Raw genomic sequence first — 17,111 nt, 5'->3', positions numbered from 1 at the left:
AATCAATAATGGTGACCCATACAATGTAATTTTGGCTATTGCTACAAATATACCCGTGCTACTTAAGTTTTACTTTTGGTTTTGTGGTCCAGGGTCACATAAATCAAATATAAAATTATAACTGATTAATTCTGTTTGTACGTTTTCAAACTGATCAGGCTATTCACACACGCATATTAACAGAGCTTTTGGTAAATATGTGAATCGACTGACTCTAATTTTGACCTTTATCCTTTAATTCCAGTGTTTTATCCCCTGTCCTTACCACAGTGTGGAGTCTATTCACATCATCCTGCAGGCTGCGGTTCTTCTCCTGCTGTATTTCCAGGCTGCTGATGGCCTGGTCTCGGCTGTCTTGGGCCTGCTGGAGCTGTGTGTGTGCGTGCCGGAGGCTCTCTGAGGCGGAGCACCATCGCTCTTTCCATTCCTTCAGCTCTTTCTCCTTCTGGTCACATCCAGTCTTCTCCAGCTCTCTCTGCAGCTCTGAGATCAGCTCTTCCTGATGCCCGACCTACACACACATGTACAGGAAGCTTCATATATGCATGTACAATAGCCACAAAATGTATTTGGACAAGCAAAATGCTTGAATGTTATTGGATTAGATAGAAAAACATAAAATCAAGTGCCATTTATTTTAACCCTATACTGCATCATATTTGATATACAAAAACACCATGTTCAGGTTGTGGTACATTTGTTTTCTTGTGTTCTTTTTTTTTTTTTTTGTTTTTTATTTTATTTATTTATTTTTTGCAGTGAAATACTGTACACATTTTATATAACAGTTAGTAAGTTTCAAGATAAACACTTAATTATTTATTTATTTGAAAAATCATATTAAAATACAAGCACCAAATATGGCACATCAGGCTTTTGATGAGCAATGAATGTTTATTTGAACGTCTCTCAATACTGTATTGCATTGCATTATATGTTTGAAACTACAGAGCTTTTATAATAAAAACTAAGCATTAAAATATCATTTAACTATGACTATAAAAGATTGTGTTGACTACTGCACGGAATTGCAGTTTATTTTTGTACAAATTTTGTATTTTGTCTAAAGGGGAAGTATGCTGTTTCATTTGACTTCCTGTCTCTAGTTTAGAAACAGAGCTTTGGTCCGGTTATGTGTGAGCCACGGTGCTCAAGTGGGAAACTCACATTTAAATCTGGCTTGCAACATTTTCTGAAATCGTTTAGCATTGCCATAATTTCCTGTCCTATCTCTTACTGTACACACAAATAAAAGTAGCAAGAAAGCCAATATACTGAGCTGAAGAGATATCAGGACCATATACAGGTCCATTACACTCACAGGTACATGCAGAATCCTTAGCCAGTACATTCTAAAAAAAACATTAGTAGAATCCTCAGTAAGACATTTTATATTTACATAAATCTTTTAATGAATGTTGCATCACACTGCGACTGATGCCCAAACCCACACACAGACAAAAAGCAAGTTAGTTTAGGAGTGGCCTTGTCCATCAGCTCTTAAACACAACATCTAGAATCTTTAATGAATTTTCTCAGACTACGTCTCAAAGAGCTGTGTGTTTTTTATGAACCGATGGACTCCTGTGGTTACAGGTTCAGCGCATAAAAGTCCATGCGAATGAAATGAGCGTAAGTAAGTGTGAAAATATATGGCGGAGGGCACCTCGGTGGACCCCTCTATTAATCAAGCTGTCTACACTCTGTTTGGAAAGTAATCTTGTCTGAGGAGTGGAGGAAAATGCAGTGGTAAGTGGCGGTTGGTTGCACTTTGAACCAGTTGCTTTATGGAGGTCCCACAACACATAGAGGCCACACTGTAAAAACAAGACCGTCTGAGCACTCGCCCTCAGGTTACCCTCACCCAAACACAGGACCAGCCTACATAAAGCCAAAAGTACGCTTCTCCTGTCCGCATTTTCTCCAGCTTCACAGTCTGTGTGGCATTCACCGTCGACTGTCTTATGCATGGACAACAACACAAGAGATTTGAGCACTTAAAAAGGCCCACTAGATAGGCCAAAGGTATCCATCTGTGCTCAAAGCCAATGAAGTAAACTCTGAAAGGCTTGTGCACACAACTGTGAGCAGAACATGGAAAATAAAAAATACCTGGGTCTTATCATTTAACATACATTTTATTTTTTATTTTATTTATTTTATTTTATTTAAAAATAATAAAAAATAAAATTAGTTTTAAACAAATAAATACATACATACATGCATAGATACATACATAAGATTAACATAGATATATGAATATTATTTTTAAAAATAGTAAAAGTAAATTCTTAATAAAATTCTTTTTTTTTTTCCTGAAGAAATCATATAATTAACCATATATATTTTTTTTTTATTTAATTAACAGCCATAGGTTTATGTTATGTTAATTTTTAAATGTAAAATTTATATTTTAAAAAATGTAAATGTACTAAAAAGTTAGAAATTATATATTTCCCATAATATCAATTCGTTTTGCAGCTTTTCAATAGTGGCCTGTTGAGCAGTGACTGGCGTCAGCTGTACCTCCTGATGCTGAGATCTGGCCTTTGCAGCACATTAATATTAGATTTTATTTTAGGGCCAGTCATAATATTAGATGCTGTTTTGAACAGAGCCATTATTAGCAATTGTGTAGGTGTGCGCGTGGGGTCTCAGTGTTAAGCGTCTAACACGTGCGGTTGCAGCTCTAATTCAAACTATGGCAAGGTTATGACTGGCACTTAACTGCGGTGAGGAAGACATTGCTTAGAAGCTAATAGGCAGTGGATTGTTGAGAGACCTTGTCCTTGAGCTGCTCTTGTCTCAGTCGTTCCAGCTCCTCGGCCTTTACACAATCCTGCAGCAAGAGAGAGATGAAGAGAACAGAGAGGTGCTGTGGGATGAATACGTAAGAACAACAGGAAGAGAAAATAAAAGAAATGTACAGTCCTTCAGAGTGTCCTAGAGAAGATGCTCTACCTGATCTTTTCTCCACAGGTAAACTACAGGAGAACACAACAATGGATTGTGTGCACTGATATCCTCTATTTTTCTTATACTTTTGTGCATGCAAGGTCTCATGAAAGGTTTAAGCCAATGCTGCCTGCTGAACACATTACAAAATAATTTACAGTTTTACACGCAGACTGGTATAATAATAATTATTATGGATTACTAATTTGAGTCAGTACATTAAAATGAAAACAATACCTTAAAAATGAAAAAAAACAAAAAAAACAGGTTTTGTAAAACTTAGTGCTGTGATGATTAGTTTGGCAGATAACTAAGAATATAAACCCAACACTAAGATACACAATAAAGTAATAAAACATGACAGACATGTCAAAACATGACAAATCAGAAGGCTGTCTTTATGTAGGCTACACTGCAAACTGGAACTATAACAAAACACAAACCATGATGCTTGTAGCAGACAGGCTGTATGATTCAATGTAAGATACTGTCAAAATCTCCTACATTTTGAATGCTTTTACATCGAAACAAAACAAAAAACAAACAAACAAACAAACAAACAAACTTCGAAATACACAGTAAGAAATATCAATGCTTCAATGTGTCAATTACAAATTTAAATAAAGGAACACCCAATTTGTGGTGTAAAAATCCAGCAGTTCATTGTATGCGTTAAGCCTACTGTGAAAATGCAATGCATTAATTGCAAAATTAAATTATATCATCCAAAGAATTCTGCTTTCTTATCCAAAATGCAATTCTTGTGGTCATGAAAGCAAGTATTATTTGTTGTCAATAGTCCCAAACAATGCAAATTGCCCCTACATTTACATTTGTGTCTTCAGCATCATAATTTTACAATGTAGTAAAAAAATTTAATCATGACCAAACTTCAGATTAAATTATGTTTTATATTATTCAGCAAAGAATCATAATCAGTTTCAATACATGCATCTTAGTACTAAATTTGATATTTTTTTCTTCCATTCTTTCAACATAAGGTGACTACGGGTGAAATACAGAACCGAAATGTGACCCTGGACCACAAAACCAGTCATAAGGGTACATTTTTGTAAAAATCGAGATTCATACATTATCTGAAAGCTAAATAATTAAGCTTTCCATTGATGTATGGTTAGTTAGGATAAGATATTTGGCCGATATACACCTATTTGAAAATCTGGAATCTGAGGGTGCAAAAAAATCTAAATATTGAGAAAATTGCCTTTGAAGTTGTCCAAATGAAGTTTTTAGCAATGCATATTACTAATACACTTCATGGTGTTTTTAACAAAGAATGGAATATAGTTTAGGTCAAAAGTAATCTAAAAGTAATCAAAGTAGTCAGTATACATTACCTAAATCAGTTAAAGTCAAAAGTTTACAAACACCTTGCAGAATCTGCAAAGTGTTAATTATTTTACCAAAATAAGAGGGATCATACAAATTGCATGTTTTTTTTTTATTTTTTTATGTAGTACTAAGATATTTCACATAAAAGATGTTTACATAAAGTCTACAAGAGAAAATAATAGTTACATGTATAAAAATGACTTGTTCAAAATGTTACATACACTTGATTCTTAATATTGTGTTGTTACCTGAATGATCCACAGCTGTTTTTTTTTTTGTTTTGTTTTTTTAAAAAGCTGCCCCCTGTTCTTTAGAAAAATCTTTCAGGTCCAACAAATTATTTGGTTTTCCAGCATTTTTTTGTATTTGAACCCTTTCCAACAATGACTGTATGATTTTGAGATCCATCTTTTCACACTGAGGACAACTGAGGGACTCATTATGCAACTATTACAGAAGATTCAAACACTCACTGATGCTCCAGAAGGAAAAGGAGCCAGGGAGTGAAAACTTTTGAACAGAATGACGATGTGTACACTTTTCTTATTTTGCCTAAATATCATATTTGTTTTATTTCGTACTGAAGATACATGTTTCTCAGAAGACAATAAAAGTTCCTTTATCCTGATCTTTAAATTCAAAAAGTTTTCACCCCTTGGCTCTTAACCTTCTGTAATAGTTGCATTTGAGTCCCTCAGTTGTCCTCAGTGTGAAACGATGGATCTCAAAATCATATAGTCATTGTTAGAAAGGGCTCAAATACACAAAAATACTGGAAAAAAAAGGATGAGTGGGACCTGAAAGATTTTTCTGAAGAACAGAGGACAGTTTAACTGTTCAGGACAAACAAGGGACTAATGAACAACTATCACTTAAAAACGAAAAACAAAACACAGGTAACAGGTAACAACACTGCATTAAGAATCAAGTGTATGTAAACTTTTAAAGGGGGTCATTTTTATAAACTCAGCTATATTATTTGCTCTTGTGGACTATATGTCATCTTTTCTGTGAAATATCTTGTTCAGGTTAGTACTAAATAAACAATAACATGCATGTTCTATGATCCCTCTTATTTTGGCAAAATAACATTTTGCAGATTCTGCAAGGTGTATGTGAACTTTTGACTTCATCTGTATGTGTAATCCAATAGATTACGTTACAAACTACAATTATTTAATGTAAATCCCAATCGGTAACAGACTACAATTTGTAAGTAATTTACCCGCCACTGCTACTATGTACCATTTAGGTATAAATAAGATTTAGATTTTGCACATTAGGATACTGCCCCAGTGACAACTTTGCACCTTTTTTCTGGGAGTGTATGGTGTGCCGATAAAGCTGAGAAACTGTACTACTTAGTATGATCCCTGAGCTTGCTCTCAACCTGTGCATTGACTTTACCAATGCTGTGGCACTCAAAGTGAAAGGTCCATCACAGAAAGCAGCAGATGTTTAGAGGTGGAGAATGTGAATAATAGCAACATTTAAAAGTGGTGGACTATTCTATTTTATCACTGCAGTGTTCTGAGCTTTCACTATCAAAAAGTGACTACTATCAAAAGTACAGCAAGAGCCCGGAGACGAATAAGGGTCAGATGTGTCAAGGATTTCAGACCCAGCAGGCCCAACCATCAGGGAGCCTTTTACTTTTAAAACGAAATAAAAATGGCAAAGGAAGAAGTGGGAACTTCAAGCTCACGGCGACCAGAGGTACATCCTTTCATTTGGCATGGCACATGTAGAAAGTGCACCCCAAAGTGCGTGTACAGAGGCTATTAAACAGGGTTTTGCTGACCTCTCTCTCCTTTTCAAGCAGTGCCAGCGTCTTGTCAACCTCTCTTTGGAGTTCATCAATCTGCAGCACTTTCAGCCGATGCTCTTCTTCCTACACACATACACGAACAAAGGCAACTGAAGGTGAGACGCACAGGGAGGAAAGACTTCGTTAAAAGTGTCAAGTGGATGCCTTTGCATAATGCATATCACACCTTTGAGATGATCCATTAGCAGGTTGTGGTGTGGAAGCTGCTAAATAAGCTGACTTGACTCCACAGAAAAGACACAATATCCTCCCTTCCTTTCTTTATGAGTGGACAGTGGATGAACAATCAAAGCCCGGTGGGGTTAGATTAGCCTGAGCGGGGCCTAGTCATGAGGGGACCTTTAACCCCCGCCCCCCGTTTGTTCCTTCTACCCAGACATTGATTTATAATTTTAATATCTCTAATTTCCACCGCAGCGGCGCTTTCCAAATGTCATTTTCCAATTTGTGTCAAACCGCGTGACCATTTTTCTTAATACGGCTTATGACAATCTCAGCGGCAGGGCGGATATGCAATTCAGATGGAGTGTCGTACAGGCACGGACGCAGCCGCCGTTGCCTGTTTGCGTGTTTATCTTTATCAACGGCTCTGCGTTTTGGGAGGGGGTCGCAGACAAGAAGCAGCCTGTTTATGACGGGGGGAAAAATGGGGTTTGCTGAGCAAAATGGCTGCAGGGGCCGAAAATAATAATTCTGCCGTAAATCTGGTAATTACGTTTACCGTAATAAGAGTTATGATGGCCGTAATGATAATCTATTAAAATATGCATCAACATTAAGAGCTGGAAATGGAATGTGGGATGGGCTCATGGTCGTTATATGAATATTTATGATAATTAAAACAGGGCCTCCCCCCTTTTGAGCAGCGTGGACCCTTTTCACAGACTGTGACGCGTTTGCAGTTATTAACCTCATAAATCTAGCAACTGTTTTAAATAATTTCATTATTAAAAAATGTATGTACATTTATAACACTATACTTGTGTTATATAACATTAGCATTAAATTACAGAAAACTAGTTAGCGCTGTTGCGTGTTTCTAGCACAAAGGAGTGATTATGCAATCTTATCCAAAATATAATTCTTGTAGTTGTGAGTGTAAAATCTGGTCAATTTAAACAGCAATGTAAATTGCCCGCTATAGATACATTTGCATCTCCAGTATCAAATTAAATGATGACTAAATTTCAGATTAAATGACACATTATATCATTAAACAAAGAATCAAAACATTTTTTCTTAAAGGAAACCTTGATGTCCCTGACTGAAATATGTAGTAGAAAACCCAAGAAAAATTTACGCTATTTAAAAATTCCACATCGTTTTATACATATTTTGTACTATGGGGGGTGCTATTATTTTGATGACGTTAAATAGTTGCTCTTGTGAGCTACTGACGCTACATGTTGCAGAATACACAACTTGGAAAATAACTTATTTAGACTGAAATATTCAGATTTCACTTGTTATCCGGGGACATTTAGACTCCTTGTGGGGAAATTGACGGTATGGCACTTGGTTTAAGCCTGCGCTTACATCCATCACTACCAGTGTTGGGTAAGTTACTCAAAAAAGTAATTACTAATTACTTATTTAAAAATTGTAATTTGATTACTGCATTTAAAAAGCAATCAGATTCTTGATTACTTTACTTTCAAGTTTACTTTTTAAGTTATCAAATCAATAAATACACTGCAAAGTGAAACTCATAGTTCTAATTCTATTTTTTCCTGATAACAGTGAATACTTGACACACAGACATGAGAAATATATCTATAGTAAGCTTGAAGTGTCTATTTTTTTCTTAAACAGGTAAATATAACCGAATTTCGATTTTCATGGCTGCAACACACTCCAGAAGAGTTGGAACAGAGGCAAAGTGAACAGTTCACAGTAAGCAGGTGAAATGGAAATAGGTGAGGATATCATGTTTGGGTATAAAAGGAGCTTTTCAGTCTTTGCAAGCGAAGTTATATCATGTTTCATCACTTAGTGACGAATTTCATGACATAAGTGTCAAACAAATCAAAAATCACATTTCTTATAAGAAACACATAATATTGGGGAAAGATTCAGGCAATCCAGAGAAATTTCAGTCTGTGTAGGGCCAGACAAGACACCTCAGGTGAATGTGCTTGACCTTTGAGGCCTCAGATGGCATTGCATAGAAACCGTCATGCTGCGGTGTTAAATATAGCCACATGGGCTCAGGAGTACATCAGAAAACTGCTGTCACTTAACACATTCTGCAGCTGCATCAATAAATGCAACTTGAATTTCTGTTACTCTAGCACATGGGTTACCAGATCCGGAGGGCCAGTGCCAGCTAATCAAGGTCTTACTAGGTATACTTGAAACTTCCAGGCAGGTGTGTTGAGGAAAGTTAGAGGTAAACTCTGCAGGACACCGGCCCTCCAGGAACAAGTTTGGTGACCCCTGCTCTAGCAGAAAGCTATACATCAGTTCTATGCAGTGATGCCATGGGGTTCTTTGGGCCAAAGCTAATCTCAGATAGTCAAAAAGATGATGGAAATGTGTGCTGTGGTCAGACGAGTCCACGTTTTAGCTTGTTTCTGGGAAAAATGGACGTCGAGTTCTTAGTACCAAAGACCAAAGGGACCATCCAGACTTTCATCAGCGACAGATGCACACGCAAACGACTGTCATAGTACGGGGGATGTAGCAGAGCAAACGGCATTGGTGACTGGAATATATGCGAAGGTACCATTGAAATGGAGGCATGTATTGGGATTGTACAGACACAAATACTGGGTCAAGATGACGTCTTTCATGGGAAGCCCATAGTTATTAAATCAAGACAATGCCAGTTCTCATTCTGCATGTGCTACAACAGCAAGGTTTCATAGGTGCAGACTGAATGTGCTAGATCTGTCTCCTACTGAAAATGTATGACCACTCATGAAAAGGAGAATCAGACAACGACGATCACAGACTGTTGAGCATCTGAAGTTTTTTATCAAGCCAGATTGGACAACAGTTTTGCATGCAAAACATGAAGTATTAGTTTCCTCAATTCCCAAACCATTAGACATTGCAATTTAAAGGAAAGTTCATGTGGCACAGTGTTAAACATGCCTCTTTCCCAATTTTGTGTGGAGTGTGTTGCAGCCATGAAAATCAAAATTTGGTTACATTTTAAAAATAAAATTAATAGTTGGCCACTAAAAAACATTGGAAATTTTTTCTTGTACTTTAGTCAATTAATTAAAGGTTAAAGAGAATGAACAGATGACATATTCTTGATTTTATGGCATTTCACGAAACGTCCCAACTTTTCTGAAATTGGGGTTGTACATAACGGAATATTTTGTCAATGCTGCAAAAAGAAGTAATATGGCTATCTTAGCTGCAGGACTAATATGCAATGTAGATGAAGTGTCATACAGGTGTAGTGGCCTGTTTTTGTGTTCATCTTTTTTAATAGGTCAGTGTTTTGCATGAGGCAAATTTAACATCTTTTTCTCTTCTGATCAATGTAATCTCTCAAGATTTTGTGCGATTGTCCTAGAGAGGTCTTTTGCTACTGGAGCAAATTGGACACGCAAACATTATATTCATTGTAGTTTCCATTCACCACTATAGTAGTTTACAGAACTGAGATGACTTCCACCTCTGGGAAATGTGAAAAGGGTCCATTGCATTTCAGGCTAATGGGAAGAAAGGTTTAGCCGCGGTACCCTGAGGTTGGCGCGGTGGAGCTCCTCTCTGACGCTATTGAGCTGCTCTTGAAGGAAGGATCTCTCTTTCTTCCACTCCTCTTCTCTCGCTTTCAGCTCCTCTTGTGCCCTCCGGAGCCGACGCCATTCCTGTAGTTACACACACACACACACACACACACACACATTACGGGTCATACAAATGTTTAAAAGCAAAGGAAATGGATTCTATGATCCCTCATTTTGGCCAAATTCAAAGGCACCTTACAGTACAGACCCTCAGCTAACAGTAGAACAGTTCACCTCTACTGACCTTTACCTTCAGCCTTCACGCAGCTATTGACCCACTCTGAGCGACGCTCTGAGTCTTGCTTCTCGTTCGAAAAAGGCCAAAAATAAAAGAAACAACTTGTCGGAAATGAAATTTCAATTCATCCAGTCCCTTTATACACTGGTGCAAGAGCTGGCGAGGAGAGCAGGGGGATCAATAGTGTTTAGACAGCAGAGCAGATTTTCTAAGAGCCGAATCAATAGGAAGGAGAGAGGGAAAAATACCTCGGCTTTTCTTTGGGTGTTGCAGTAAATACGAACAAATCAGTGGCCTTAGGCTAAATGGATTGACCAGCCGTTTCCGACTCCTGTGCTGTAAATAAAGATCTATTGGGAAAGCTCTGCCTGGGTCCCTGAGAAGGGGGGGAGAGACGGCCACCGTGTCGAAGCGCTCTCACACACACCTGCACTTAACCTGGACGCACGCGGCGAACTGACACACCGAGGAACCGCCCTCAGACGTGACATCATCACCTCCCTCTGGCCAAACGCATTAATCATGTGCCGTGGCGATTCCAACAAAACACTTACTGCTGTTTTACTAACTTTGGGTCCCAGGGCTCTTTTATTAAAACTAACAGATTTATATGTGAAGGTCACATTAAAAATGACTTTATCATGCCTTTAACATTAAATTTTGCAATTTTTCGAAGGCCTTAGCCTTTGAATGTGTAGGCTTGTTTTACCCTTGTCCCAGATCTAGACTATCCATCTTAAACTATGAAAATCCATCATAAAAATATAAAGTTGTGGCATCACTTTCATCACGAACAGTTATTCATTGAATCATTTCGCCATGATTGCTTGTTTCTCAAATAGACAACATGCTTGAGATATGAGACATGTGATGTGTGGAGAAGGAAGGAAATATATAAACAAATAAATAAATAAATACATTTAGGATAATTAAATATATTTTTATTGTGCATTATTTCAATCCAGCTGGTAGCTGTTATGTCATCTTTTTAATATTTTTTTTCAAAAATACTACTATTTTATAGCAAACAATGAAATGAGTCCAGATGACAAAGATGAAGTTGTTTTTTTTTTTTTTCATTTTTATTTAGCTTTAATTCATTTTCTTTCAGTTTTAGTTGTAGTAATTTTAATACTTCAATTTTTTTAAAAAAATAAACTTTTTCATTTTTATTATTATTATTTTATTTATTACTACCGTTTAATGTTTCAAATGTAATTTATTTTTCAACATGATATGTAATTTGAGATTTGGTAAGAATCTGAAACAAAAAAAGAATAATACATAAATAAATAAATAAATAATTGTATTACTTCAACTTATTTACTTCAATTAATTTTATTGTTAATATTATTACTAGTATTTTTATTAGCAGTAGTAGTTACTATTATTATTACATTTTAATGTTTTAAATGTAATTTCTTTCACAGGATGTTATTCAACATTATATGTCATTTGAGATTTGGTGAGATTTTGAAACAAACAAACAAACAAAAACTAAATAAAATAAAATTAAAATAAAATAAAATAAAAACACACACACACACACACACACACACATATATATATATATATATAAAATTGTAATACTACTTAAAAATAGCATTTTTAAATTTTGTAATAATAATAATAATAATAATAATAATGATACAAAAATAAAATAAAATAATGTGCAAATATGTGCACTGTTGGACAGTGTTGCAGTGGATAAGTAAAAAAAAAAAAAAAAAAAGAAAGAAAAAAAGAAAACATGGGCATGGTAAAAAAAAAAAAAAAATGACCCTACTATATGCATTAGTGAAAATTATTCTGTTCTGTATTTTTGAGATTCAAAATTCAAATGTTCATTACTATATTGTTATCATAAGAATGTAAGTGAAAAGTTGAAAAATGTCCATAATTTTCAGAATGTTTTTTTAATTCAGATAGATTCATTTCATAATGTTTATTTGTTTAAAATGTCCAGCTTTGTATTAGATTCTGAACCGCAGAGTTTCAGTGTGGTCTCAGACTTTTGAATCTCACTGTACATTTACTTTACATTTCCACCCAGCACTTTTGAATGATCTGAATGTTCTCTCTCTATTTTCAGCTGTTCCCGTGAAGAGAGCAATTCTTAATGAAGAGGTTGAACTTGGCCACCTTTGTGACTTTGGTCTAATTACTGACGAACACCACAGGCTAGCGAGGGCAAACTGTGCAGAAGTGCATGATATATGAGCGCGCTCCGCACTCCTCAGCCAAAACAATAACACATCACAAAAGCCAAAGCAATAAAAGTACCGTCTTGCTCCAAAAGAAAACATTAATCAATAAAATGGAGAGAAATGTGGAAATAAAAGTATGAACTGTGCTATTGACCCTCCCAGCAGGACTGAGGGTGGACTCGATGACTTGCCATGTTTGGTCAGATTACACGGATTAGGATGAGATGATCTTCTACAGTGTCATGATCAGCCCACTCCACAAAGAGAATGAGTGACAATGACTGAATAAAATAAAAAATAAAAAAAAAAACATTTTGTTAGTGAACACAGGAAGAGGCTGTGCTTGTATACATGAGGTCCTTTTTGACTTTGCGAAGAGTCGTCTGGTTCAGGATGTGTTTGCATATTCAGTGCTGATATATTCTGCTGCAAAGGTCACTGTAGATTGGGCTGAGACTGCAGCTGCTGGAGGAGCAGAGGGACATCATGGTTCAGCTAAATGCCCTCTCAAGAACATTACCTTAATGATACCATTTCTCACACCCTATCAGAGCTCAGAGAAAACGAAAAAAAGTCAAAAAGGACATTCTTTGACCCAGATTGCTTGATTGGAGAGAGGTGTTAAAAAGCAGTCTTTCAAAGTCTTCTTTAACAAACTAGGAAAGAAAACTTTTTTTTCTTTAAGAGGACACATTTGAACTAAAACCCACTTGGACTAAAATAGCCCATGTTCAATGCCTTGACTCATGCAGCTACATGTTCAGGATACATATTGGTTTAGTACTTTCATTAGTCTTATTTGTTAAAGCAAGCATTAGTTTTATTATTGCACTTGCTAATTATGAAATAAACTTTATTGTGTAACTTTCCCTCGCCGTTTGTGCTACGGACATTATTTATAGTAAATAATTACTGATAATAAAAATGGCCAAATCACAACATAACTTCTACAGCTTTAATTAAAGGATTAGTTTACTTCCAGAATAGAAGTTTCCTGATAATTTACTTAACCCCATGTCATCCAAGATCATGTTTTTCTTTCTTTACACTGTCAGACAAAAAGGTACAGTTCTGTCGCTGGGTACAAAAGTAAAAAAAAAAAGGTACAAATATATACTTTTTAAGTACTAATACGTGCCTTTATGGTACCAATATGTATTTTCAAAATACTAAAATGTAACTTTTAGTAGTATAACTTTTTAGGCAAGATACAAAGATGTACCTTTTCACTTTTGTACGTCAGAACTGGACCTTTTTTTCTGAGAGTGTAGGTGCAAAGAACATTCCAGGATTTTTCTCCATATAGTGGGCTTTTTTGGTGGCCAACAGTTTGAAGGTCTAAATTACAGGTACAATGCAGCTTCAAAGGGCTTTACACAATCCCAGCCAAGGAATAAGGGTCTTGTCTAACAAAACGATCTGTCATTTTCTTAAAACAACAAAAAGGTTTCGATTTTTTAACCACAAATACTCATCTTGCACCATCCCGACCTCACACATTACGTAGTCACGTTGGAAAGGTCACACGTGACGCAGGCGAAAGTACCAACCTAGTGTTTACAAAGCGAACGTGCAAAGTTTTTCGCCCTACCCTACCTTTTTGAAACAGTACACAGACAAAGAACTAATTTGAAATGTTCTCCTCAAAAAACTCCCATCTCATGTTCTCCCTCAACTTCAAAATCATCCTTTGTTAAGGGTGTTTGATCTTCTTCGCATGTTCACTTTGTAAAGACTGGGTCGGTATTTCTGCAGCGATGTAGGATGATTTTGAAATGATTTTTGAAGTTGAGGGAGAAAATATGATTGGACATACCCTAAATGTCTTGAGTCAGAATACAAAGAGTTCAGGCAGAGCAAGACAAGATGAGCGATTGAGATTAAAAAGTACTAAAATTGTATTTTTTTAATGAAAATAACTGATCGTTTCGCTAGATAAGACCCTTCTTTCTCAGCTGGGATCGTTTACAACCGCATTTTGGATTGTTTGAAGCCGCATTTAAACTGAATTTTGGAAGTTCAAACCCGGGGCACCATATCAGTCCATTATATGGAGAAAAATCCTGAAATGCTTTCCTCAAAAAACAAAATTTCTTTACAACTGAAGAAAGAAAGATATGAACCTCTTGGATGAGAAGGGGGTGAGTACATTATCTGTAAATTTTTGTTCTGGAAGTGGACTTTAATAGTGTGTCAATGGTACAAAACTAACACAGATGACACCTATCACTTTTTTAAGAAGTTTGGTTTTGCAATTTTGACTTTAAAGACAATAAAGCTAAATAAATAAATACGTAAATAAATAAATCTCAATAGACTAAGAATGTAAGAGGGATCTGCATCAACCACCTAGAAACATGCAAACAACCACTCATTTTCTTACTATTTGTCTTGTTTTCTAGTACGATATTTGTACTAAAAAACATAAAAATACTAAGTTCATAACTTTAAAGCTGCAGTCCGTAACTTTTTTTTCCATGTTCATAATTTACCAAATTTAAGTAGGACTGTCATTCGATTAAAAATTTTAATCTAATTAATTACATGATGTTTTGATTAATTAATCTAATTAATTGCAAAATAAATTTGACTGTGAAAATACCCACAAAAGATTATTTAAAGCTATTTTTGTGCTAAACGTGGAAAGTATCAAGTACACACTACAAAATGTAGCTTTAGAAAAAAATATTTGATTTGATTTAACATATAATTTATTACACATAAACATTCGGGCTGCAACAGCCTAACATAAACTATGGAACATACAAGAAGCTAATTTGAGAAACACCTCAGTATTTTTTGTTCATACAGTGAAAGTCATTAGTAACCAAAATGGTTGATTCATTCAGGAATGAAGTAAATGGCTCTATTTATGATGGGCTTTTGAATCATTGATTCACACTATTTGTTCAAAACGTGGATTCATTCAGAAACTAAACACTGCTGTGTTGCTCGGAGAAGCGGAACAGTTCTGCTACGGCTTCAAAGGTAATATGTTCTCTGCAAAAGTTACAGACTGCAGCTTTTAAGTTAGAATTTGTAGTAATTTTTATGCGTTTCATGTTGCATCATTTTCCTTTTTGTTTATACATACTGTATATATTTCTATGTAGCCTTCATTTAATCATTAGCTTCAGTTTTAGTCATTTGAGTAGGCCTACTTCAACCTAAACCTGTTTAGGCAGCATTTTTTATTTGATTCGATTTATATATTTATTTTGCTAAGGGTGTTTTTTTTTTTAATGTTTTCCCATTAAATATTTATATTTTATTTCAGATTTATTTAAAAATTATAAACGTCTTCTGAAGCACCCCATGCACTAGAAAGGCAAAGCTATGTAAATGCATGACAGATTTGTATGGTCTATCTATGCTCTAAAATACAGAGATCCACTGGAGACAGTGATTTCATCCAAACAGTCCTCACTGTGAGGTCCATCTGCAGATGTTTCCTCAGGTCTGGACAGTAGCTTGTGTCCAAAGGCACTCCGGCATGCAGCCGCCCCGGGCCATTCTCTAAGTGCTCTTTACTCTGAAAACACAGCTGGTCTCCGGGGGGCCGGGATGAGTGCGGGGCCTCCCAGACCCGCGCAACACTTTGAATAATAAATCCATACATCATAAGGACACGTCAGAGCTTGATTCACGGCGGTAAAGCGCTGAGGTATTAGCTTTAATAACACAGGCTGGACACAGGCACTTGCTCTTTCCTGACAAATACGGGCAAATCAATTAATTCCACTGACATTCCCCCCGAAAGCACACAATATAAATTCCACACGGCCACAGCTTTCGTGTTTTTGTTTTAGGAAGAAGGGGCGAATGTGTGAGTCATTTATGCCCTAATTTCTGAAATATTCCACTGGCTAGCACATTTGTTTTTTGTTGAGAACTTTGTCTTAAAAGGTTACAGGATCTGGAACGCAGGAGAAAGACAAGTAGCTCTAGCTGAATCTCTCTGTTATCAGAAAGCATAAGGTACTCTATTCTCCTGATGTTGATATTCTGCACATAATGATGGATAGAAGCATCAACCTGGCCTATCAATCCCCAGAGACTTATGCAGCACTGCTTCAAGGGTAAAACATAGCTCAGACTTGGAGCGCTAGTGCTAATGGCCGTAGGAAGAAATCAGGGGAGTCTAGCTGGAAACATTGAAGGATGACAATAATAGTGACAAGAGAACAGGAAATCACTAGATTCTTTTGAAATAGACTCAGTGTTTTGACGTCACCAGCTCGGGTTGTACACTACCTTTCAAATGTTCAGGGTCGGTAAGATTTTTTAATGTTTTTGAAAGAATACTCTGTTTATGCTCACCAAAGCTGCATTTTCTTAATTAAAAACCCAGTAAAAACAGAAATATTGTTAGATAGAAAAACAGCAAATTTATAAGGAAAATCTCTACTTAAATGATAGCTGCTACTGTAAAATACAGTTTAGGACCAAAGTTTAATCACAGCAAGAAGTGACTCACTGTAAAAAACCAAAAACACAATTTGTTGAGTCAGCTTAAAATAATTAGTTACCCTGCTGCCTTAAAATTTTAAGTTCAGTCAACTCAAATAAGCTAAGTCAACTTGAAATTTTAAGTTGTACTAACAACTTAGATATTCTTGTTTGTTAAACTTAACAGATGGGTAAGTAACCCAGCTGCCTTAAAACTTTAAGTTTAATCAACTCAAATATCTAAGTTGTCACTTAGTATAATTTAACATTTCAAGTTGCATAAACTTTTTTTGAGTTGACTTAACTTAAAATTTTAAGGCAGCCAGGTAACAAAT

General features: G+C 35.9%; 1 protein-coding gene across 1 annotated transcript in view; it reads right to left on the bottom strand.

Annotated features, from left to right (window-relative positions):
- The window catches only part of LOC127168516 (trichohyalin), a 170,632-nt gene that overhangs the window by 61,630 nt on the left and 91,891 nt on the right, over positions 1 to 17,111 (bottom strand). Inside the window, exons 10-13 of the mRNA XM_051115454.1 lie at positions 9,835 to 9,963; positions 6,110 to 6,199; positions 2,783 to 2,839; positions 266 to 511 (exon numbers count right to left, since the gene is read on the bottom strand). Coding sequence (XP_050971411.1) covers positions 266 to 511; positions 2,783 to 2,839; positions 6,110 to 6,199; positions 9,835 to 9,963 — 522 coding nt within the window. The remainder of the gene's footprint in view (positions 1 to 265; positions 512 to 2,782; positions 2,840 to 6,109; positions 6,200 to 9,834; positions 9,964 to 17,111) is intronic.

This window comes from Labeo rohita, chromosome 7 (assembly GCF_022985175.1).
Source record: "Labeo rohita strain BAU-BD-2019 chromosome 7, IGBB_LRoh.1.0, whole genome shotgun sequence".
Lineage (NCBI taxonomy): Eukaryota > Metazoa > Chordata > Actinopteri > Cypriniformes > Cyprinidae > Labeo > Labeo rohita.
Note: the sequence above shows the minus strand (reverse complement) of the source record. Positions and strands in the feature narration are given on the sequence as shown.